The 25,750-nt window shown below is 42.8% G+C and overlaps 1 protein-coding gene across 11 annotated transcripts in view; it reads left to right on the plus strand.

Annotated features, from left to right (window-relative positions):
• Positions 1–25,750, plus strand: part of EML5 (EMAP like 5) — a 266,795-nt gene that overhangs the window by 32,246 nt on the left and 208,799 nt on the right. For all 11 annotated transcript variants that reach the window (XR_008313699.1, XM_053285479.1, XM_053285478.1 and 8 more), the window contains exon 2: positions 3,327–3,486. Coding sequence is in view for 10 of the 11 variants with exons in the window: in XM_053285469.1 (XP_053141444.1) it covers positions 3,327–3,486 (160 nt within the window). In the remaining variant the exon portion in view is untranslated. The remainder of the gene's footprint in view (positions 1–3,326; positions 3,487–25,750) is intronic.

Here is a 25,750-nt window from a genome sequence, read left to right on the forward strand (position 1 = left end):
GCCCCAAAATTCAGGAGCTAGACAATGAACACATGACAAAATTACCAGATTTGGTGACAGACATTGTAGAGGGAGTTGCTCTTTATCCCTTTTACAAGTAATGTACTTAGAACAGAAAGAGGAATGGCTGGGACAAATAAAATTTTTGTTAAATAACTCTACCTCAGAATATCCTAGCCTAAGGCACCCTGGTTAAATTTCTAGATGCCATAGCTCCCTGACGCCTGGGATTTGTTAAGGCCTGGTTTCCCTTCATCCTGAATTATCATATTTTGTTTAGTGTTTTGTGATTTGGCTCTCTGCAAAGCATATCAGTTTCTAGCAGAACTACAGCACAAAGTGATAATGACTGACATCCAGACTATGTTACACTAACTTAAATACATAGCTCAAGGATGTTGCTCAAAAAAAGGAACATCTTTTGCACTAGTGGAAGAAGATGTTGACAGGTTACATGATGTATTCTATATATCCCAGAGAAGATTGTAACAGGTGCAACAACATCTTGAAGTACTGCAACTTTGTGCAACTCCACAATCTTCTCTTGTGCTAGCAACACAGATGGATGTCAGTGCTTGTGCAAGTGCACCAAAAATGCATGAGGGTGTGCAGCTTTGAGCATATGACCTTCTTGTGTGTGTTCAGCTTTGTTTGTTGTGCTAGTGCAGCATTAATCTGAAAGTCAGCCAATGCAATCAGGAATCAAATGGATTTTTTAAATTGATGTCCTTGACTATGTGCTTGTGTGTGTAACCACTGACTGATTTTTCTGAATAACGGTTCTTATTGATTACAGAGGTGCAGCAACAAAATCTTTGTGTGTGCACGCACATGTGCATATGTGTGTTTGATGGTACTTATTATGTCTTTTGCTTGCAAGAAATAGCTGGGAAATGGCCAGGGAATCATGGAATAAGCTCAGGTAGAAACAGCTAAAGTGTCTCTTTCTTGAGGATATACTAGACAGGCTTGCAAAGATTGCAGCTGGGAAAGTAATGCAATGGAAAATAGTGCTGCTCATACAATTCCCATCTCATTCTTCACCCCTGTACTTCGACTCCCCCTTCTCCCTTGCCTGCTGTTGGACAGTATTAAAGTCCCACTAAGTAGGTGGTGGAAGAAGATGCTCGGGAGAACCAGGTAAGGCAAGTCTGGGAGGGTGGTGGCTCTACAGTCTCCCACTGTATCATTGAGATTGGATAGTTCTCTGAGTTGCCACCTGCCAAATACCCGTAGATTATATTTCAGCAGTAATAAAACTGCTACCTATATTTCTGGATTATTTTTTCATTACATAATTGTATTCCTTTTTAATGTAAGCCACTTTGAGAACTTTTTTTTGTTTAAAGATGATATTGAAATATTTTATTTAACTCTAGATTGAAAGCTCACAGAGTTAGGGATATGCACAAATCGCAGTTTGAAGTGCGATTCGCAACACATCCTTGGCTCCTTTAAAATGGAGGAGAGCGGGTGCATACTTGCTCCTCCACCGCTCACCATCACTTCCTGTATCAGCGTCACTCCCCCAGCCATCTCCATGCGCTGGCAGTGCTCTCCCCACCTGCCCTTGCATGATGCTGGCACACACGTGGCCTCTGCGCATGCGTAGAGGTCATGTGCATGCTGGCATCACACGAGCACACCTGGGGAGAGCACCACTGGTGCATGAAGATCGATGGGGAAGCGCTGCTGATAACATGAAGTGGTGGTGAGCAGCAGAGGAGCAGGTATGCACCAACTCTCCTCCATTTTAAAGTTGTCAGGGATGTGTTGCGAATCACACTTCAAATTGCAATTTGTGCAGATCCCTACAGAAAGCAGCCTTTCTCATATCCCTACTTTAACTAACATATTTAATATGGCATCTTGGTAAAACTATGGGACTCAAGAAGAGATCCTCCTAGTTTCCTGTCCTCCCTCCATCTTTGGAGCATTAAGGACTGTTGCAGCTGTGGGAAGACTGTTGTAAGGAGAATGTGTGCTCCAGTAAAACTACATGTTTCCTCAGTGAACATGGGTTCCCAAATTTTTATTTCTTAGGTAGCTGAATGTGGGGACAGGGTGGAATTGGCAGGTGGAAGGCGTGATGAAGATATTTCTCAATGGATAGGTTTTGTTGTACATTCAAGGCCTAATCAGCATTTCAGTCATCATAAAGGAATTTCTTCCTATGCTAGTGACCCTGGGTATTATTGTATTGCCCTGCCGCAATGTGCAATGATAGACTAACTTGATTTATTCATTTCTGTCTGTTCTTCAAGTGTATTTTGTTCATTCCTGCTATTTGCTTGTGGCACACTATGATTTATGTTTGACTGTGGATGCATTTAATCTGTAGCGGATGATGTCTGGAGAATCTTGCCTTAGAGGGAGTGAACAAAAGGATTTTCTGATATATTCCAGTTCTGTGGCTCTGATTCACTTAACCTTTTGCCTATGTGACTACAGTCAGATATTTAACTAGAGTGTAAGAAAGCTATGCTATGTATAGAAATTATAGAAACCAGTTTGGGGGAGCATAGGTTAAGCCACCTCCCTGAAAATATTCTGTCATTACTGATTCTTTTGCCACCTCACTCTGACTGACTGTGGATCTTTGTCTTACATAAAATATACACAATTATTTCCAAATAACTAATCTTGCCCAGAAGGTCTAACCAGGCCATCTGCCTTAGTTCCTGGAATTAGGTCATATATTCTAGTTATATTTTAATTAAGGGGTTAGTTCATTTCACTTGTTCTTTTTTCTTTCTTTTCTACTTAATCCACACTAACTGCTATTCACCTGAGCTGAGGATTTAACTTCTAACAAATTATTTCTCATTAGTCTTTCATCTTAGCCAGTCATAATTCATTTTCCAATCTATATTTAGATTGCTGTTAGCACTCTAGGCAGGGAAAGAGAGAGAAAGAAAATGAAAAATAAAGCTGTCAGAGCCCCAATTACCTGGTTTCCTTTTCCTTTCCTTTTTCAGTTCTTCAGATGCGTGTATTACCTTCTTCTCTTCATTTGTGTGTAGGAATTTCCTGTATAAGTACTGGGGCAGACATACTCTGTCTTGTCCATTTATTCTTGCCTATATACATCCCATGATTGCATTAATGCTAATTTTGTGAATATGTATTTTTAAAAAGAGCAGTTGTATATATCAAGAAATTGTATTAGCTGATGATATTGGAAGGTTTTCAAATGTTGCTAAAAGGGGGAAAATTACTGGAAAAATATTAAAGTATGTTAAAAACCTTTAGTGGCATTCAGAATACAGAACATCCATTTTAAATTTTAGCATTAACTTTTCCCTGTGTTTCTTTTTCCCCACAAGTCTTGCTTTGCATCCTGAACGAGTATTGGTGGCAACAGGTCAAGTTGGGAAAGAGCCATATATCTGTGTCTGGGACTCATACACTGTGCAGACTATATCAGTCATGAAAGATGTTCACACACATGGTATAGCTTGTTTGGCATTTGACGTAGATGGTCAGGTATGTGTTCAACATTCAGATTTCTAAACTGCATGATGTATATATCAGCTATAAAGCCTGCTGTATAACCTGCCTTTGGAAGATGAATTAAATGTTTAATTTTTAACATATTCATAGACAATTTTGTCTATAAATGTCAATTTTTTGTATAGACAGATTTATCTAGGAAACTGAAAGCGCATTCTGACATTGAAAGCTGGTCCTGCATAATTTTAATACATGGGCGGCAGAAGTATAAATGTGATTGTATACAAGTTAGCAATCAAATTATAGCAGCATGGTTGATTTTGTTCCTGATTTTTGAAGTGAATTGTACCACCATACTGATCAATCTGGGATTTGCAGAAGTATTTTGACATTTCTGAAGCCACACACATTATGGAAGCATTCCTCAATCAACAAAATCTTTCAGTAAAGGAAGGATGGTTTTAAGGAGTGCAATCCTACACTCAAGCATTCATGTCGAAGTGCCATTTAAATGGGACTTGTACATGCATAAACTGATTACAGGAATGTTCCCTAATACCTTGCAAATAAGCCTTAAAAATAACTAACCTGCAAAAATGTTTGAGTCCTGCCTACCTTCATAAAGTCATTTGTGGCTTATTGATGGCCTAAAATAAAATAGAATAAAAAACAAAACACCTGCTTGGCTGCCTGAAGCCTCTTATTCATCTTAGGCAATCAGGGAAGTGGTTTCTCCAAAAACCAAATTGGGGAAAAGAGAAAGTCTTGAAAGGGAAAATATTTTATTACTGATAGTTTTTGAATATATCAAAAAGACATTGGAAATTATGCTATTAAGATGAATTATGGAAATTAATCTTAGCTGCTACATATCATTCTTGACTTGAGTCCCGGAGTATGGTTTAAGGGCACATGATACAGCTACCTTGATGAAGCTAAGCAGTTCTTGGTGTGGTCAGTGTGTTATGAGGGGAACCTTTTACCCCCTGGTAGGACCTTGTAAGCATGGTTATAAAACAGGCAGTTTCCCAAGGAAGTCAAAACCACAGGTTTAAAAGTCCAAATAAAAGAATGAGGGTTGACTATGTGTAATGAGGGGATTCCCACATTACGCAGATAGGCAAGATGTGTCTGGGCTAATTGCTTTACCTCAGCTATAACTGATAGGTGTATTACTGAGGGAGATGGGGAAAGAAAGTGATACTGAATCCAGTCAGTAGACACGGGGAGAATTGGGAAGGGCAAGATAAAAGGATTAGTCAAAGATGCAGCAGGGAGACCGGAGGCAAGAGAAAGAGTATGGGTAGGTAAGGAAGACAAAGCTGATCAGGAGAACCAACCAGGGACTGAGACTGGCAAGGAGAGAGAGCTGAATGAGTTCAGGGAGAGAAGATATGAAGGAGCCATTCAGAGAACCGGCAAGAAGACTGAGGGAAGGGAAGAAATCAGAATGCATTTGCCTGGAGGAAGAAGGGGCCAGACAGGAGAACTGAATGGAGACTGCGTGGGGTTGCAGGGAGACTGGAGGAGAACGGGTACAGAGAAACAAAGGGGTTGGTTAGAGGCTAGGCAAGGTCGGAAGGAAATGGCTTCTTTACTATGAAGGGAGAGCCAGCAGCCAGCTCTCTGGTGAGGAGGAGGATCTAGGGGCTGAGCTATGCTAATATTGGAAGGTTTCTGGGAACCAGGAAGTGAAATGTGAGACGAAGTGGTACCCCAGACCCTGAGAGCATCTTACATGGAAATGGTAAATTGTTTAAAAGCTGCTGGGGTTCTGTTAAATGTGGGGAGGGAAGGAACAGGAGGTATGTGAACTAGGTCACCTGAACTGCAAGGGACACCCACAGGGTGCCCCTTGCTGAAAAAATTGGCTAGAAGCTATCTTTCCTGGGCTTTGCTCTACTCCCTCTTTAAGGGAGCATTCTCTAGATTCTAGCATGGGATCTACAGCTATCATCTGAAAAAAGTGAGAACCAATCTTGGGTGGATCCTACAGGATTGGTTTTTGTCAATGGGGCTTACCTTCTTAACCAGGGGAGGAGTTGACCGCCCTCCCCACTTTTATTGGTGAAAGATATATCTAAATCCCCTGCTAACTGGGCAAAGAGGTACCCTTTAAAGTGGTGATTCTCTTTTATTTAGCTGGGGGAGCAACTGGCCCTATCCAATCCCAACACAGCATCCATCCAGTGGCTGTCGCCATCTACCTTATATTTCTTTTTAGATTGTGAGCCCTTTGGGAACTGGAGATCTTCTTATTTTATTTATTTCCCCCCATGTAAACCACTTTGAGAACTTGTGTTGAAAAGCAGTATATAAATTAGTAGTAGTAGTAGTTAGGGATGTGCACAGAACTGGGCAGAGGAAGTTCGAAGATGGGGTGGTAGACTTTAAGGGCGGAGGAGGGTGTACTTACCCCTCCTTCCGCTTTCCCCCCCACCAGTGCTCCATTTGCAAAGGGTCTGTCAGGGCAGCAGTGTAACTCCCTGCTGCCCCTTTGCCTTGTCAGAGCCTATGTTAGCGGAAATACCTAACACGCTTGCAAGATGTGCACATGCATGCGCCAACACGTGCAGGTGCATCGGGTACTTCCTCTGACGTAGGGTCCAATGAGGCAATGGGGCGGCAGGGAGGTATGCTGCCGCTCTGACGGACCCTTTGTAAATGGAATGCCAGTGGGGGGAAAGCAGAGGGAGGAGTAAGTGCACCCTCCCCCACCCTTAAAGTTTCCAGTTTCGAACTGGTGGAACCGCTGGGCATTCGAACCGGTTCCATGCACATCCGCAGTAGTACTGAAGTAGTAAATGAGAAATGAACAAATAGAAAACCTTCTAGCCTGGTCTGGTGGAACCACAAGCGTGCGCGCGCGCACACACACACACACACGCACACACACGCTCAGGAAAGGGAGGGGGAAATTAGGTAAGGAAAACTAAAACTTCTGAGTGAAGAGGAATGAGGGATTCTCCCTGGACTACTTGTTATTCAGGGAGGAGTAGCTGAAATCGCTGTGGAGAAAATGGAGTGCAAAGATGGAGGAGTAGAGGGTCACAATCTCCAGGATGGATCCCAGATACTGTATAATTTGGGGGGATTTTGGATGGCTATTTTTATAGGTTGGAAGATGCTTTGTTACATGTTCCATTGGTGCCCCTCTCGGTCAATGATTACTGAGAGTAATTCTGGTGGAGAACGATATGTTTTGGAGTAGTGAAATAGGAAGATGGGATTTTCTTTTTCAGGACAGAGATGAAGTGTTGACTTTAGGGATATATGGCGTCTTGATTCTGGGATGATCTGAGAGGCATGACTTGGTGATTCTAGTGATGAGGTCAGAAGTATAGTTACTAGAGTGGATGAAGGGAGAGTCATGGCTGCTTTGCCCTGGAGTCTCAAGAGCTTTCATAGAGGAAAGCTTGTTTTGGATATCAGGGTGCCCAATTTGGGGTCTAAGGCAGGGTACTGAAGCTGCGTTCCCTCTTCAGCTAGTCTCCCTATGCTTCTTCTGGCCACAGTGGCAACACTGTCTAACTCCTGGACTCTCCTCAGGGCAGGCAAGTCCATACTCTGTGCCTCTTTACAGGCACAAGGGGGAGGTGTACAGAGGCCCAATTCTGGACTTCCTAACAAGTGCCTAACAAGTTCCCACCTTTTAAAACAAGTGTACCCCTTCTGCGACAAACCTACACCTCAGGTATTCCATGGAGCGTGTGTGTGTGTGTGTGTGTGTGTGTGTGTGTGTGTGTGTGCATGTGTCTATTCACACACAGGCTACTTCAGTCACTGGCTTACATCCAGACTAAGTTGCTCATGAATGTTCCTATTGAAAGTTCTGATTCCATTCAGTGCTGATTCTCTGAAGCCTGTTAGTCAGGCTGAGGGGAGGGGTTTGCTCAGCTTAAGCACATAACCAGCCAATGAGGAACAGAGGAGGAGTGTCTTCACCTTCCTGTCTCCTTTTTTGCAGAGGACACATCGCTGAGGATGTGTCAACTTCAAGCCAGTGATCTTCAGATGGAAAACAAATTATGTGGCTGCAGTATGGGGAGGCAGAAGGGCCCTGGGAGCCCTTCCGATATCTTTAAGGGTACTAGTATCCCATGCTGGAAACTCCTGCCATATGTATGTCACTGTTGGAGGTGGGGCCGTAGCTCAGTGGCAAATCATCTGCTTTATATGCAGAAGGCTCCAGGTTCAATCTTTGCATCTCCAGGTAGGAATGGGAAAGATTCCTGCCTGAAACTACTGCCAATCAGTGCAGATAATACTGAGCTAGATGGATCAATGGTCTGACTCAGTTTAAGGCAGCTTCCTATGTTCCTGTCCCTGGCTACCTTTACAGACCTTTGCAGAATCAAGATGATTCAGCATAACGTTTTTACAAATTTACTTTGGTTCTCTAAGCTTTTGCTGTGTAAGGACTCCAGTATAGTTTTACAAATGCAAAACGTCCCTGTTAAGTACCTAAATTTAACTGAATTTCAGTGAGAGGTAGATGCTTGTGTGTCATTCTTGGAATCCTCTATTCCAGTCCAGATATTTGGGTATGGGATGACCTAAACAGCAGAATGGACAGTGCAAAAATGTTTTAAAGTTACATCTGAAGTCATTTACTATATATTAAGGGCTTGCTTGCATAGTAAGCTCTGTTGTTACTGTCTGTAGAAAAATGAGGAGCAAGGCAAGGGTGATGCCTGAAAAAATGAGTAGAAGGAATGTAAAAGTGTATTAGTATAATTTTGGGAATGCACATCATTACTGACAATTTGCAAACCAGCCAGTTGGCAGTGCTTCATGCATTCCTGAAATTCTATGGAATGAACATAAGGCTTTGATAGAATTTGGAAGAAGTACATTGCAGGGTATTGGAGAATGCGGATACCGTTTTAGAGGTATAGGGTATTAGTTTGGAAGGTTGCCAGTTTCTTGACTGGTCTAGAGGATCAATAAGGAAATTGAAAATTTTTTTCCTTCTGTTCTTCCCCCTTTGAGATTCTCTATGCCAGCTTATATTCAAATGTGTCTATTGTTTTAACTGTAAATGAATTACATTTTAAAGTAAGTAAAGCAAATTCAGTAACAGAATTTAATGAGGTCATGCAACATAATCCAAAAACTGTGTTTTACCCGGATTGGGGAGCTGTGTTTCCGATTTTCAGTTCTGTGGAAGCAAGGTAGGAGGAAAAGCTACCCAGGTTTTCCTCCTACCTTGCTTCCACACAATCACTTCTACCTAGGTTTTCCTCTTAACTTGCTTCTACACAACTGAAAATTGGAAGCACGCCACAAACAGCTCCCAAACTTGGATAGAACATAGTTTTTGATTGTGTGAATGACCTCAATATTTCCTAAGGAAATATGGGCTGTTTTCAAAATCATTGTGGGAGCTTACGGAATTGGCAAGCCCTTTGTATACAGGGAATGACATTACCAAAAAGGATTTGTGTACTGTTTCCATCTGCTTGGCAGGGAGGATGTATGTACAGACATTTGGAATGGTACATAACCTCATAAAGAAAGGAAACAATGAGGTAAGAAATTGCTTTCATATCCTGAAAATGTATGCTTTGTTCTGCAAACTGCAGTGTTGCATTCAAACTTGTTTAAGGCAAGATTGCGCTGCACATGTAGAATTTAGGCACAAGGCCAAGACAACTGATATGCTAAGAAGCATGGAATGCAAAACAGAACCATTTCTACCTTCTGTAGCCATTTAACTCTGTGTGACAACATGGGGGTGATAATTTGAGTTGAAACCCTCAACAAATGTTTACATTCTTCTAACCTTTTACTTTAATTCCGAACCTAAACAGTTTGTTCCTATTTAATTTTTCTGGCTATTGAAGTATTGGGTATCAACAATACAAGTGCATATATAATAAAATATTTCTAGGTGGTTCATGTAACTCAACAAGAAGTATTATTCCACACTAGAACATGTCAGCTGAGTCATATGTCTTTCTCTACTTTCTTCCATTCTTTTGCATGATGCTCTGTTTTCCATAGTTTTCTTCCTTGCCACACTCACTTGCCTCCCATTTCCTACTAGGTAATCCTCTTCATAATACATTCCTCTCATGACATTATCCATATGCCTGTATCTGCACCCAACATATCAAGCTATTACATACAGCTCTACTATATCTGACTAGAACATAGCTGTATTCAATATGTTTTCTTCCGCTTGCTTCTACATAACTTCACCCATAATATAATATAATAGATAGTTGACGTTTTAACCCTTGTTTTATGTCACAATTTAAACAAAATTAGTGTTTTGGAGTAGATTTGAAGCCCAATAGGATGTTCATATAAAAACAGGGATTGAATTGTACCCCAAGAAAATACCACAGTTTTGTATAAGGGCATTAGAATATTAGCCATTTTATTTTCAATCCCCTTCCTAATGATCCCTAGCATGGAATTGCCCTTTTTCGCAGCTTCTGCACATTGAATGGACACTTTGAACAACTTGCCCACCAAGACCCCAAGATCCGTCTCCTGTGTGTCACTTTACACTTGCCAACATTGAACGCTTTGCCACTTTGTCACCCACTCACCCAGTTTGGGGAGATCCTTTTGGAGCGCTTCACAATCCGTTTTGAATTTCACTACCCAAAAGAGTTTGGAATCATCTGCAAATTTGGCCATCTCGCTGCTTACCCCTACTTCTAGATCATTTATGAATAAATTAAAAAGCACCAGTCCCAGTACAGATCCCTGGGGGACTCACTTCTTACTTACTTCCATTGTGAAAACTCTCCATTTATACCTACCCTCTGTTTCCTGTCTTTCAACCAATTAACATTCCACACACATACTTGTCCCCTTATCCCATGACCACTAAGTTTCCTCGGGAGTCTTTGATGACTCCTGAGGAAATGTGAGGCTGTCTTTGCTCTCTCTTCACCACAGTATCATGTGCATAGTGAATAGCAGGTTCATGACTTTACACTTTTTTTGGTGTGTAGGACACCAGTGTTTATGATCCATCAAACCCAAACAATGAGAGTAGCATCTCCTTTGCTCAGTGTGGTTGCACCTCTGGGGTCTGATTGTGCTGTCTTAGGTCAAGCCATTCAATAAGTGTTGCCATTAGCCATTCTGTGAATAAATTATCCCCCACCACATTTCCCCCATTGTTGCTACAGGTGGTAAACACCTTTCAGGGTCACTTCAGTTTGCAAAGAGCATTGAAAATAAGCTGGGGCAGTTTTGTATGTTTTTATTCACAGAAATGTGAATAGGATCTGGGTATACTTTGGATATGATGTATAACAAAGTGCAGCGGGCATTATCTTAAAATGGCAAAGATGCAATGGCTGACTTACATCACAGCAATACGCCAGTCTAGTGTATTTGTGCAATTTGCATTACACTAGAGTAAGCCCATTGAAAACAATCAACCTACTCTTTTGTCATGCAATTTGCACAATTTTGTTTTTTTGCAAATTGCGCAAACATAACACCACTAGACATGTACTGTTTCATAGTACTTAGAGCCAGTATCTAAGCTTCAATTTTTTGCAGTAGATGTAATCTATGGGCCAGGAGGGTTGATTGGTACATTCTGAGTTAGTAAATGGGGTAGTGTTTTTTGGATTGCTTATGACCCTAGTATAATTATTAGCCATAATGGCCTTTGATAATAAGTAGCATTCACCCCTCACAAACCAGCTTATTATGTAAAGAATAGCTTTAAAATGCGTAATGAGCAACAGTGACTGTACGGTGTCCAAACAACTATACTAATCCAATGTTTTCTATCTGAAGTAACAGACTGATAGTTAAAAATGAAAAAGAAAGTTTTCCCATGGCAATATTTATTATTTTATTATTATTTGGAAAGCATTAATCTATGGAAAATACTCAAAACCCACTCAAAAATAATATTTTCTATAGAAATTTGTAGGAAATTGCAGTTTTCAAGTAAAGTTCTTTTAGATAATAATAAAAGCCACTGTTATAATCTGCCAGTTTCAGTCATCCTCATCTCTGTCAGCTTGGTTGTCACATTGCTCTAAATGGCATATTGCTGTGCATGTCAAACTATTCTTCATACAAATACACGTGAGCCCAGCACAAGACTGTTTACACCTGCAAGGCAACTGTTCAAGAACTGAATTAGGAGCTGGTTTCCTAGCCACCTAATGGCGCAGCGGGGAAATGACTTGACTAGCATGCCAGATTTTGAATCCCTGCTGAAACACCTATATCAGGCAACAGCGATATAGGAATTTGCTTAAAGGAATCATCTCATACTGCACGGGAGATGGCAATGGTAAACCCTTCCTGTATTCTACCAAGGACATCCACAGGTCTCTGTGGTTGCCAGGAGTCGACACCGACTCAATGGCACACTTTACTTTACTTTCCCAGCTATTCACGGAATAGTAAGTCCCTCTTACTATTCTTCCACCAATAGCTATTTGGACTGGGGATTTCTGGAAACTGGATCAGGCCATTTCCCCAAATAAAACTTGGTAATTTACACAGCAACTGTGTTGTTGTGGGGAGTCACAACAAGGTGGCAGTTGATGCAATTCTCCTGCACCAAGGGTAGGCAACCTTAGCTCTTCAGCAGTTGTTGAACTATTGTTGTTGTGGCTGAGAATGATGGAAGTTGTAGTTCAACAATGGCTTGAGAGCTGAGGTTGTTTACTCCTGTACTACACCCTTTCCCCCCATGGTATAGGGAGGTCATCCTGATGTGACGGGTTTGTCAGCCTCTGCATGCAGTAGTCTGTGTAGCATAACTCATTTATGTCTGCCTTGTTCTTAGAGCCATACAAACAACATGTGAAACATTCAAGACATTGGAAGAATCCTGATGGTACAACATTCAAGACAGTGGAAGAGTTCTGATGGTACAATTACTATCTCTTCAAGTGTGGCAAATATGTTGTAAACCACCTAGAGACTTCGGTAGCGGGCAGTATACAAATTTATTAAATAAATAAAATAAATAAGTCTGAAATTCTGCACTAACCTGCACAAATCTAAGTGCAGAAGGACTACCATTCTTGAACTACAACTTCCATCATTCTCAGCCACAACAACAACAGTTCAACAACAACTGCTGAAGAGCTAAGGTTGCCTACCCCTGGTGCAGGAGAATTGCATCAACTACCACCTTGTTGGGACTCCCCACAACAGCACAGTTGGCATGTAAATTACCAAGTTTTATTTGGGGAAATGGCCTGATCCGGTTTCCAGAAATCCCCAGTCCAAATAGCTATTGGTGGAAGAATAGTAAGAGGGACTTACTATTCCGTGAACGGCTGGGAAACCAGTTCCTGATTCAGTTCTTGAACTGTTGTCCTGCAGGTGCAGACTGTCTTGTGCTGGGCAGGTCTATGACAACTTGCTGCGGCCAACTTGCCATGGCCAATTCGCCGCTGGTCAGTTGGATGTGGCCAACTCGCCGCAGGGACAACTTGCCGCAGGGAACAATGCAATCCGGAGGGGACAAGCGGGAGGGAGGTGAGAGGAAGCTAAATTTCCACCTACGACCCACCAAAGCATGTCTCTCACATTCTGCAGTGGAAGAAAGAATCTTTCTCCATTCCTATCTGTGGGGTTGCGCCTCATGAGAAGTGAAATGTCAGATGCGAAGCCTGCACCAGAGCTTTAGAGCAGGCGAACTGCCATTTCCCTCCTCATATTGCCCCTTTGTGGGTCTCCCCAAAGCAGCAGCAGATCTTGCTGCTGAGTTCTCTTATTAAAGTAGACTACCTCATGTGTATCCCAGGGATATTAACAGAACACTTGGGGGATCTGGTGTGTAGCTGGATTTTGAATTGCTTAGCAAAACTCTTAGGGGGAGATTTCCTGGCCAAGGTGTGTGTGCATGTTGTATTGTTGTTTTTTAATTCTCTGCTGGAAAGTACAACTCACTGCACCCTATGGCCCAGCATAAAACTGCTTACATGGCAGAGAAGATATCAAGATGCCACGCCAATCATTCACTCTGCAGGATTGTACAGACAGGTTTTTATCTATTAATTTATTTTTGCATGAACAAGAGACTGGGCTGTAGTCTGGGCTGCATTATCTGCATGTTGAAAACTGGCATATCTCCTAGCATCCTCCCCATATCACTTGTCTTATCTGGGCTGCATTATCCACATATTGAAAACTGGCATATCTCCTAGCATCCTTCCCGTATAGAACACAGCCTCTTGTTGGACACTGTGGGGTTTCAAAATGACCACACAATTGTCAAAATATTCTTGTATTTGGTGTGGTGTTAGACTGTCTAAGAATCTCTCTGCATTCCTACATGTGGGGTTATGCCTCATGAGAATTGGCCGTGGCAAGTTGGCCATGGCGAGTTGTCATAGACCCAATGAGGGAATGGGATAACTCGCCATGGCCAACTTGCTAAAGAATTCAAAATTCAACTACACACCAGATCCCCCAAGTGTTCTGTTAATATCCCTGGAATACACGTGAAGTAATCTGCTTAATAAGAGAACTCAGCAGCAAGGTCTGCTGCTGTTTTGGGGAGACGCACAAAGGGGCAATATGAGGAGGAAAATGGCAGCTCGCCTGCTCTAAAGATCTGGTGCAGGCTTCACACCTGGCATTTCACTTCTCATGAGGCACAACCCCACAAGCAGGAATGGAGAGAGATTCTTCCTTCCACTGCAGAATGTGAAAGACATGCTTTGGTGGGTTGTAGGTGGAAATTTAGCTTCCTCTCACCTCCCTCCCGCTTGTCCCCTCCGGACAGAAAGCCAAAGTAACAGGATGGGCTTGTGGGGGGGTTGGGGAGTTGCGTTGTTCCCTTTGGCTAGTTGTCCCTGCGGTGAGCTGGCTGTGTCCAATTGACTGGCGGCGAGTTGGCTGCGGTGAATTGTCTCATTCCCTGCTGGGCTCATGTGTATTTGTATGAAGAATCATTTGACATGCAAAGCAGTATGCAATGTAGAGCAACGTGACAACCAAGCTGACCAAGATGAGGATGACTGAAACAGGCAGATGACAATGGAGCTATTCATACAACCTAATAGGTGGGGTGGGTGGGGGGAAGATTGCACAAACCCAACCTTCCCCCCTCCCCCAGACAATGAATAGAAGTGTGCTGGAAGCACAGACTGAACACCCAGACAACCGAGCTCCATAGGGCTAGGATAATGTGTGTGCTGTTCATTAGGGAATTCCCCCAGGACACAGGTGCTCTAGGCGCTCATCTCTGTGTGTTCTCAGGCTGTGTGCCCGAGGAGACACATGACCCTGGAGCCCAGGTTAAGAGCTTGCCTGCTCCCTTAACCCTGGCTAAAAGTCAGGATAAAAAGCTGGATTAGATTGTGCTGCCCCGCCAGGATCAGACCTGATCCCAGCAGTTCTCATGTGCAGCCTAACCCATGCTGGTCTTCCCTAGCCTGGGTTAGGTTGCACATGAGAAGAACTTCAATGACTTTTATGATTAGCTATGATTATCTCCACCTGTGGGCACTAATTTCATCTGCCCCAGCTTGGAGCCACCTGTGAGAGGGGTGACTCTGAGTTTTGGGTGCTTATAAGGATGGAAGGAGCACTGGTGGTTGTAGGGAGTGGATGGGAGGAGGAGATATGGGAGCATGGATTTTGTCAGCTTGTCTCCCTGGCCTTGGCCTGGCAATATATCACAGCCTTCTCACTCTCCCCCTCTTGCCCAGCTTGGATAGCTAGGAGAGTGGCTCTGACTAGCTGTTGGTTTGCTGCTCTGCTTCTTTGTTCCTTTTTTGAGTGCCTGACAACTCCACCTGTGGGCATGAATTTCATCTGCCCCAGCTTAGAGCCACCTGTGAGATGGGTGAGTTTTGGGTACTTATAAGGATGGAAGGAGTACTGGAGGCAAAGCCAGTGGCACGGTTGACCTGTTGGGAACTGCCAAAGGGGGCTGGCCTTTGGTTGCTGGACCTTTGGTGTGGCACTGGAGTCTGGGTCTTGAACTGGGGTCTGGGTTTTGAACCCTGTTATGGTAGGGTTGGAGGTCTGGGTTGAAGCTTGTTAGTCCTCCTTTTATTGGGTTATGCCAGGCCTTTTGTTATGTGTTTGGGTTCTCTTAGGCAGGGTGATGTGGGGTGTTTGTCTGGCAGCTCTGGGGCAGCTATTACTGTTGTGGTGGGTAATAGAAGAACTGACGTTGGCAGAGCTGCTGGCTGTTACAGGGTAAGGGAAGCCAGTAATTTAGTAACTGTTTCCACTTCCGGCTTCTCTGTTAGCTCTCTGGCTTCGGGGAGCAGTTCCAACTACCCATAGAACCTAGTCTTGCTCCTCTGCAGTGCCAGGTTGGTTCAGAATAAGACTGAAATCATCCATGACTTGATCATGGATGAGGGAGCTGACCTGCTTGTATAACTGAGACCTGGATTGGTGAGGCTAGTGGCCCAGTTTGGGTCCAGCTTCTCCCACCAGGCTACATTTTTGTGGAGCAGGTTAGGGGTAGTGGGCAGGGGTGTGTGTGTGTGTGTAGTGGCTGTGGTCCATAAGAATGCAGTTTCTCTTACCAGGGTCCCTGTGTGACAGTTGACATATTGAGTGTGTATTTCTGAGGCTGGCAATGAGGGATAGATTGGGGATTCTGTTGGTATACTGTCCACCCTGCTGCCCAACTGACTCCCTAACTGAGCTGATAGAGCTGGTCTAGGAGTTGGTGTTGGAGTCACCCAGGCTTTTAGGGCTGTGGAACTTCAATATCCATTGTGAGGCTGACTTGTCTGGTGCAGCTCAGGAGTTCATAGAGGCCATGACAACCATGGGCCTATTCCAACTAGTTTCAGGACCAACTCATGTTGCTGGCCGCACACTCAATTTAGTCTTTTGTTTGGATCAAGGAAGTGTTCTGTGGGTGGGGGATCCTGTGGTTTCCCCATTGTCATGGATGGATCACTGCCTGGTTAAGGTTGGTTTCACAGCCACAACCCAGCTTTGCAGGGGTGGTGGACCTATTAAAATGGTTCACCCGAGATGGCTGCTGGACCCAACAGGATTCCAAAAAGCCTTGGAGGGTTTTTAATGTTGGTTCTGCCAATTATTATATCGATGCCCTTGTGGGAACCTGGAGTAGGGAACTCACCAGGGCAGTAGACATGATAGCTCCTAAGCGTCCCTTCTGACCTGCTTTTAAAGTGGCTCCTTGGTATACAGAGGAGTTGCAGGGTCTGAAGCAGCAAGGTAGGCAACTGGAGCGCAAGTGGAGGAGAACTCAGCTTGAAATGGACAGGACATAGCATAGAGCCCATTTGAAGGTTTATGAGGCAAAAAACCAATTCTGGTCTACACGAATTGCTTCTGTAGGTTCGTGTTCAGCGGAGGGTGTTCCATGTTGTGAGGAGTTTGATTCAGGCTCTATCCAATTCAAACCAATCCCTGGGGACTTTGTTGTGCTGTAATGCTTTTAATGGGTTCTTTGCAGACAAAATTTCTTGTATTTGGGCCAACTTGGACTGCACTGTTTTTGCAGAGTCTATTAGGGTGGTGTCCAGCAATCCCTCTTGCAGTATTAGATTGGATGGATGACCTTTACCAGGGAATCAACAGAGAGAGTGTGACTCTTTTGGTTCTTTGGGATCTCTCTGCAGCATTCAATACCATCAGACCTGGTATCCTTCTGGATGGCCTGGGGGAGTTGGGGATAGGAGGCACTGCTTTTCAGTGGTTCTGTTCCTATCTCTCGGGAAGATTCCAGATGGTGGAGCTTGGTGACAGTTGCTCTTCAAAATGGGCGCTATTATATGGAGTCCCTCAGGGCTCCATTCTGTCATCAATGTTTTTTAACATCTACATGAAACCGCTGGGTGAGGTCATCAGGAGATTTTGTGCAGGGTGTTATGCTGATGACACCCAAATGAGGAAATGGCATTCACTCCCTAAATGCTTGCCTAGGGGGCAGTATTGGGCTGGATGAGGGATAACAAATTGAAGCTGAATCCAAGCAAGATGGAGCTGCTCATTGTGGGGGATCAGAATTTGAGGAATGAGTTAGATCTTCCTGTGCTGGATGGGGTTACACTCCCCCAGAAGGAACAGGTATGCAACTTGGGAGTGCTCTTGGACCCAGGCCTCACCCGAGTATTTCAGGTGGAGGCTATGGCCAGGAGTGCTTTCCATCAGCTTCAGCTGATTCGACAGCTGTGTCTATTACTTGATGAGAATGATCTCAAAACAGTGGTGCATGAGCTGGTAACCTCCAGGCTTGACTATTGCAATGCACTCTATGTGGGGCTGCCTTTGTATGTAGTTTGGAAACTTCAGTTCAAAATGCGGCAGCCAGATTGGTCTCTGGGGTAACCTGGAGAGACCATATTATGCCTGTTTTAGAACAGTTGCACTGGTTACTGATATGTTTCTGGACAAAATACGAAGTGCTGGTTATTACCTTTAAAGTCCTGAACGGCTTGGGTCCGGGCTACCTTAGAGAGCACCTTCTTCTATCTGATCCCCATCACATGTTTGGGACAAGCTGATTGGAACGGTGTGGCCTACCACCTGGTCTCTTGACCCTTGCCTGACATGGCTTATACTATCTAGCAGGGCGGTTGTTGTAGAAGGCCTGGTAGAGATTATAAATGCTTCTCTGAGGGAAGGTAGGATGCCTCCTAATCTTAAGGAGGCAATTATTAGACCGTTTCTGAAGAAGCCTACCTTGGATCCCTCAGAGCTGAGTAACTACAGGCCTGTCTCCAGCCTTCCGTGTTTGGGCAAGGTAATTGAGAGGCCTCCCAGCTCCAGACAGGCTTGGAGGAAACTAATTATCGAGACCCATTTCAAACTGGCTTCTGGGCTGGCTATGGGGTGGAGACTGCCTTGATCGGCCTGATGGATGATCTCCACCTGGGAATGGACAGAGGAAGTGTGACTCTGTTGGTCCTTTTGGACCGCTCGGTGGCTTTCAATACCATAGTATCCTTCTGGAGCGTCTGAGGGGGTTGGGAGTTGGAGGCACTGCTCTGCAGTGGTTCCGCTCCTACTTCTCGGCGAGGTTCCAGATGGTGTCCCTTGGAGACTGTTGTTCTTCAAAATCCGAACTTTTGTATGGTGTCCCTCAGGGCTCCGTATTGTCTCAGATGTTGTTTAGCATCTACATGAAACTGCTGGGAGAGATCATCAGGAGATTTTGTGCAAGGTGTTATCAATATGCTGATGACATCCAAATCTATTTCTCCATGTCAGCATCATCGGGAGAGGGCATAACTTCCCTAAATGCCTGCTTGGAGTTGGTAATGGGCTGGATGAGGGATAACAAACCGAGACTGAATCCAGATAAGACAGAGGTACTTATTGTTTGGGGTCAAAACTCGGGAGATAAATTTGATGTGCCTGTTCTGGATGGGGTCACACTTCCCCAGAAGGAACAGGTACGCAGTCTGGGGGTGCTTCTGGATCCGAGCTTCTCCCTGGTCTCCCAGGTTGAGGCAGTGGCCAGAGGTGCCTTCTATCAGCTTCGGCTGATACGCCAGCTGCGTCCATTTCTTGAGATAGATGACCTCAAAACAGTGGTACATCTGCTGGTCACCTCCAGACTGGATTACTGTAATGCACTCTATGTGGGGCTGCCCGTGTATGTAGTCTGGAAACTACAGTTGGTTCAGAATGCGGCAGCCAGGCTTGTCTCTGGGTCATCTAGGAGGGACCATATTACTCCTGTATTGAAGGAGTTACACTGGCTGCTGATATGTTTCCGGGCAAAATACAAAGTGTTAGTTATAACCTGTAAAGCCCTAAATGGTTTTGGCCCTGGGTATTTAAGAGAATGTCTTCTTTGTTATGAACTAGGGATGTGCACAGAAATCTTCGGTGCCGGCGGGGGTAGCGCTTTAAGGGCGGGGGAGGGTGTACTCACCCCTCCCGCCGCATTTCCCCTGCCGGCGCACTGTTTTTTTTAAGCCCATCGGGGCGGCAGCGTTCCTCCCTGCTGCCCCGTTTGCCCCGTCGGCCGGAAGTGGCCGGAAGTGGCGAGTGCGCGTGCGCCCATCATGCATGCACTCACACACGGCAGAAGGGCACGCACGCACGCAACAGGCACAAGCGCACTCGCCACTTCCGGCCGACGGGGCAAACGGGGCGGCAGGGAGGAACGCTGCCACCCCAAGGGGCTTTAAAAAACAGCGCGCCGGCGGGGGAAATGTGGCGGGAGAGGTGAATACGCCCTCCCCCGCCCTTAAAGCGCTACCCCCGCCGGCGCCGAAACGCCGAAACCGCCCCCAGTGCCGAAACATTTCGGAGGCCTTCATAATGGCCTCCGAAACGTTTTGGGCACATGCCTATTATGAACCCCACTGCTCATTGAGATCATCAGGAAAGGTCCGTCTGCATTTGCCACCGGCTCGTCTGGTGGCTACTCGGGGACGGGCCTTCTCCGTTGCCAGCCTGAGGCTTTGGAATACATTCCCTGGTGATATAAGAGCCTCCCCATCTCTGACAATTTTTAAAAAGTCTTTAAAGACACATCTGTTCACTCATGCTTTTAACTAAAACTGTTTTGATTGTTTTTAATGTTTTAGAATTTTTTAAATAAAACTTTTAAATTGTTGTGTTTTAAATTTCTTGTTTTAGTTTTTAACTAATGTTTTAATGTTGTTTTTATCTTGTAAACCACCCAGAGACGTAAGTTTTGGGCGGTATAAAATATGTTAACTAACTAACTAAATAAATAAAATTAAATAAAATGTTGAGGTCATTTGGAGAGGTCTGTTTCCAGTTACCACTGGTATGTCTGGTGGGAGTTGGATCCGGTCCTTCTCTGTAGCTGCTTCTGGCCTATGGAATGCATTCCCGGCAGATATCCGCAGTTTAGGCTTTCTGTTGGCCTTTAAGAGAGCCCTAAAAACCTATTCCTTCCAAGGTTTTTAGATTGGGGGCGGGGGTATTTTAATTGGTATTAAATGGTTTTAAAATTGTTCTTATATTGTTGTAAGTAGTGTGTTTTAGATGATATTTGTTTTATGTCTTTTTAAACTTGTTGTGCACTACCCAGAGCCTTTGCATCGGGTGGTCTATAAATGTAAATAAATAAATGAATAATAATTAATTAATAGCTAAAATAACTTTACTTGAAACCTTTGCAGTTTCGTACAAATTTCTATAGAAATACTGAGATTTTTTGTGTGTTTTCTGTAGAGTAACACTTTCAAAATACTAATAAAATAATAAATATTGACATGGGAAAACTTTCTTTTTCATTTGTAGCCATCAGTCTGTCACTTCAGATAGAAAATGTTGGATTAGTAAAGTGGTTTGAACACCGTACAATCACTGTTGCTTATTAAGCATGTTAAAGCTTTTAAAATTTTATTTAGCAGAATAAGCCATTTTTGGCAGGGTAAAAGCTACTCATTATCAAAGTCCATCATGGCTAATAATTCTACTGGGTTCATAAGCAATCCAAAAAACACTACCCAGGTTTTTTTACTCAAAATGTACTGATCAACCCATTTTTAGAACCCTGGCCTGTGGACTGATATATTCCTGGGCTGTAAATGAACCTCTACATGGTAGTCTATTAAGAAGGGCAGGGTTGTTGTTGTTGTTGTTTGTTTGTTGCTTTAAGGGTGCTTTTTCAGCCCAATCTCTTTATAATGAATGATAAATCTGCTTAGAATTGGTTTCAGGTACAACAAAAAGGTCATTAGTTTGGCTGGCCTGTCCACTAGGCAGACCTAGGGCACCAATTTTTAGGGGATGTTGGTATGATTTAATTTTTGCTTAACCTGTCAGATTTCCTTACCTGATAATGTTTTCTGATGGACAAGAATGTAATTGCCCCTTACCTTGTCAGATTTCAGTACTGGGGTAATGTTTTATGATGGACTACTAGACCATCATAACTCTTTTTCATCACTCTGTCAGATTTCAGTACTGGGACAAGCTTTTCAGATGGGTAATGCTTTATGATGGAATAGAATGAAATTTTTCAGTACTCATTCACATATCAATACCAGCTAAGCGTTTCTGATAGGTAATGTGTTTTGATGGTCTGGGCAATCCTTACTCTTTCCTTACTCTGTCAGGTTTCAGTATTTTCCAGTACCCATTCACATTTCAATACTGGGGCAAGATTTCCTGATAAGTAATTTTTTATGATGGACTACACTGTAACTGCTCATCACTCTGTCACATTTTCATATTTTTCATTACCAATTCACATTTCAATACCAGGGTAAGTTTTTTTTGATGGATAATATTTTATGATGGACTAAACCATAATTTATATTGCTCTGTGAAACATCAGTAGTTGGCTAAACCTTTATGATGCGCAGTATCTTATGATGGACCATACTGTAAATGTCCAGTACCCATTCACATTTCAGTACCAGCAGCTTCACTGGTAGTACTGATTGTGCTCCAGTTGCATGTCTAAACAGTTTTAAAGAGATAGATAGAGACTGGGTACACCTAAACATTTCTAGCATTAGTTACCCACCCCTTTCCTAGATTGGATATAGTGAGGGTCTTGCAGAAGCTGTCAAAGCAAAACCTGCAGGTTCTGAGTTCAGGTATTGCCTTGGTGCTGCTCTGTCTGTAATGGCCAGGATAATAAAATAAAATCTACCTACTGAGTATCTAAAATAACAGGTTATTAAACCCTTTTCATCTGGGTGTCATTGTATCATATTTGGTGATACATATTTGGCGATACATATTTGGCCTGTGCCAAGCCCTCACAGACCCTCACAACAACACTGCGGGTTAGGAATTCCTATGGGTACAGTTCAGTGATGGACTGGCCATTACAGAATAGTACCTTGTTGGAAGTGTTTGCTGGGATGGAATTATAGAAATTTAGGCAGAGGGTTCTTCAACAGCTTGGAATTCAAAGCTGCCTTGACCACATAATTTCGTTTTTGCTCCCTTCCAGCAGGCAGTGTGAAGGTGGGTACAAGGTGACTTGAACTCAGAACTTCCAGGATTAACTGTGACAACTTCTGCAAAACCCACACTACACCCAGCTCTAGGAAAGGGGTGGGTTACTAATGCTAGAAACGTTTAGGTGTACCCAGTTTCTATAGAACTATTTAGACATACAACTGGAGCATGAGCAGTACTACCAGTGAAACTGCTGGTACTGAAATGTGAACAGCTGCTGAAAACTTATGGTCTAGTCCACTATAAAACATTATCCATCAGAAAAGCTTATAGCATGCACGTTTTCATAGCACACAGTGTCCTGCAGCTGTGGCTCCTGGAGTCTTAGGAGCCGAGGGGAGGAGGCAGAGATGGAGGCTCAGGAGAGGGTGGGAATATAGCAATGGAGTTTGGACTAGACAAGTGTGCTGCATTAATAATGAACAGAGGAAAAATAAGAAAAAGAGAAGGAATAGAACTCCCAATGGAAGCAACATAAAGAACCTGGAAGAGAAAGAACCTTACAAATACTTGGGCATTCTCCAGGCTGATAACATTGCACACACTGAAGTTAAAAGAAAAATTGGAAGTGAATAGGAGAGTTAGAAAAATCCTCAAGTCCAAACTCAATGGCAGCAACACCATACAAGCCATAAACACCTGGGCTATACCTGTTATCAGATACACTGCAGGAATAATAGACTGGACCCAAGCAGAGCTAGAGATGCTAGATTGTAAGACCAGGAAAATCATGACCATCAATCATGCTCTGCATCCCCGCAGTGATGTAGATAGGTTAGACCTCCCTCGCGGCTCAGGTGGAACAGGAATGCTACAAGTCCATCAAACAGCAGAAGAGGAGAAAAGAGGCCTTGAAGAATATATCAAGGACAGTGAAGAAGATGCACTTAAAATAGTCAATAACGAGAAACTATTCAACACCAATGAAACAAAGCAGGCCTACAAGAAAGAACAAGTCAAGAAGCGAGCAGAAAAAAGGAAAAAGAAGCCCCTGCATGGTCAATAGTTGCACAATAAAAGTGGAAAATCAGACATCACCAAGACCTGGCAATGGCTTAAGAATGGCAACTTGTAGAAAGAAACAGAGGGTTTAATTCTGGCTGCACAAGAACTGGCACTAAGAATAAATGCAATAAGAGCCAAATGCAATAAGAGCCAACAAATGCAATAAGAGCGAAAAATCCACAACAAACAGCAAGTGCCGCCTTTGTAAAGAAGCAGATGAAACAGTGGACCACCTAATCAGCTGTTGTAAGAAGATCGCACAGACTGACTACAAACAAAGGTATGACAAAGTAGCAGGGATGATACACTGGAACATCTGCAAAAAATACAAGCTACCTGTAGCCAAAAATTGGTGGGATCATAAAATTGAAGAAGTTGTAGAAAATGTAAAAATATTATGGGACTTCCGACTACAAACAGACAAACATCTGCCACACAATACACCAGATATAACTGTAGTCGAGAAGAAAGAAAAACAAGTGAAAATAATCGACATAGCAATACCAGGGGATAGCAGAATAGAAGAAAAAGAAATTTAAAAATCTAACAGAATACAAAGATCTACAAATTGAAATTGAAAGGCTGTGGCAGAAAAAGGCCAAAATAATCCCAGTGGTAACTGGCGCCCTGGGTGCAGTTCCAAAAGACCCTGAAGAGCACCTCAACACCATAGGGGCCACAGAAATCACCACCAGCCAATTACAAAAAGCAACTTTACTGGGAACAGCCTATATTCTGCGATGATATCTATAACAGCAACAACATTGATAATAACATTCTGGCATCCCAGGTCCTTGGGAAGGACTCGATGTCTGGATAAAACAAACCAGTCAATAACACCTGTCTGACTGTGTAAATTTATTTATTTATTTATTTATTTATTTATTTATTTATTTGGCTGTTTAATTATTAGGCTAAGGTAATCCAAATGGATTGTGAGAAGCTACCTAAATCTTGCTTAAAGGAGCAGAGCATACTTGTCCTAAATAACATTTAGTTTTAAAAATTAAAAAAATCTAGGCTCTGAGTCCCCTTAGAAGTGCCTCAATGAAGTATTTCCAGGGCAGCAATGGCACTCCTATGGATTGTAAAAGGTATGATCTCCTTCCTCAACCCCTCACCCTACCTCAGCCAGTGCCTATTGACAAGTATGACTTTTTCCTCTGTACATTCAGTTAAAATTATATTCTAGAGATGTTACAGAATATACATTTTAACTAAAGTGAGGGTGCCAAGTCATACTTTGCCTAGGGCACCAAAAACCCAAGGCCTGGTCCTGGTCATTAGGAACATAGGGAATTCTCAAAAATCAGCACAAATATTCAATCTGGTGTTAAACGACTGCCTCTGAACAACAACAACAAATAATAATAATAGTAGTAATAATAATAATAATAAATATTCATAGAAGGGTCAACATATTTCATTGTTGCTTGTAGAATTTTAATCACTGGAGATTCTTTACATACTCATGTAGTCTATTAGTTGTATAAAACATCTGGATTAGATTTGAAATAACGGAAAATGGAGAACAATTGGTTATTTCTATTTCATTTTGCCTGCTTCTAGGAAGATACTTATTTCTTTGATCTTCCTTGGAAAATTATTTTATATTATTTGTAAAATATTGAAAAAGTTAAACCCTTGATATTTTTGCTCTATAATTGTTGTTATATTGTAGAAAGAAAGGAACTACAGTAAATGTTCTGTTACTACAACTTTGGGCAGTTTTGGCAGTGTCCTAACTATACCACAGTTCATGTGTTTCTTGAATGCAGGCTATTTTCCAGTGCTGTGCTATGTTTGTGAGCAGAAATAATAAGAAACATGTACTGCAAACATTCATGTGTATGCATATAAAAAGCTTGTTAGTACACATACAAAAAGTCATGTGGCAACTTCCAGACTAGTTAGTCATGACTAAGCGCCATTGAAATAAATGAGACAAGTAAGTCAAAATTTAATTTTCCTCATTCATTTCAATGAGATTTAGTCATGACTGCCTTAGTCTGGATGCTGCCTGTGGATGATAACACAGTAATGAGTGTCTAAAGCTGTTCTTGCCAATTGTTTTTCTCCTGTATTACTGCAATTTGTGCAGTTCTACAACTCAGCATATGTCTCAATTAGTGTGTAACTCCATAAATATTCAAAATATCCATGGAATCACTGAAAATAGTTGATTTATATCAGAAGATGTAAAAAACAAGGCTAAAGAGATTTTTATTTGAGTTTTATGGAAAGCAAGTTTCATAAAAGCAGACCAACATAGTATGCCCACAGTAGATTGTTACAAATTGAACACTGTGTCGAGCTTTTAAAAACCTTTATAGAATTCATTTTCTCTCATGTGTTCCTGAAATATAAAATACCATTTCCATGCTGTAAGGGGGGGGGGGGGGAATACAGTTTCTTCCTGCTAGATAAAGCTTTTGGC

The sequence above is a fragment of the Hemicordylus capensis genome, chromosome 1 (assembly GCF_027244095.1).
Source record: "Hemicordylus capensis ecotype Gifberg chromosome 1, rHemCap1.1.pri, whole genome shotgun sequence".
Lineage (NCBI taxonomy): Eukaryota > Metazoa > Chordata > Lepidosauria > Squamata > Cordylidae > Hemicordylus > Hemicordylus capensis.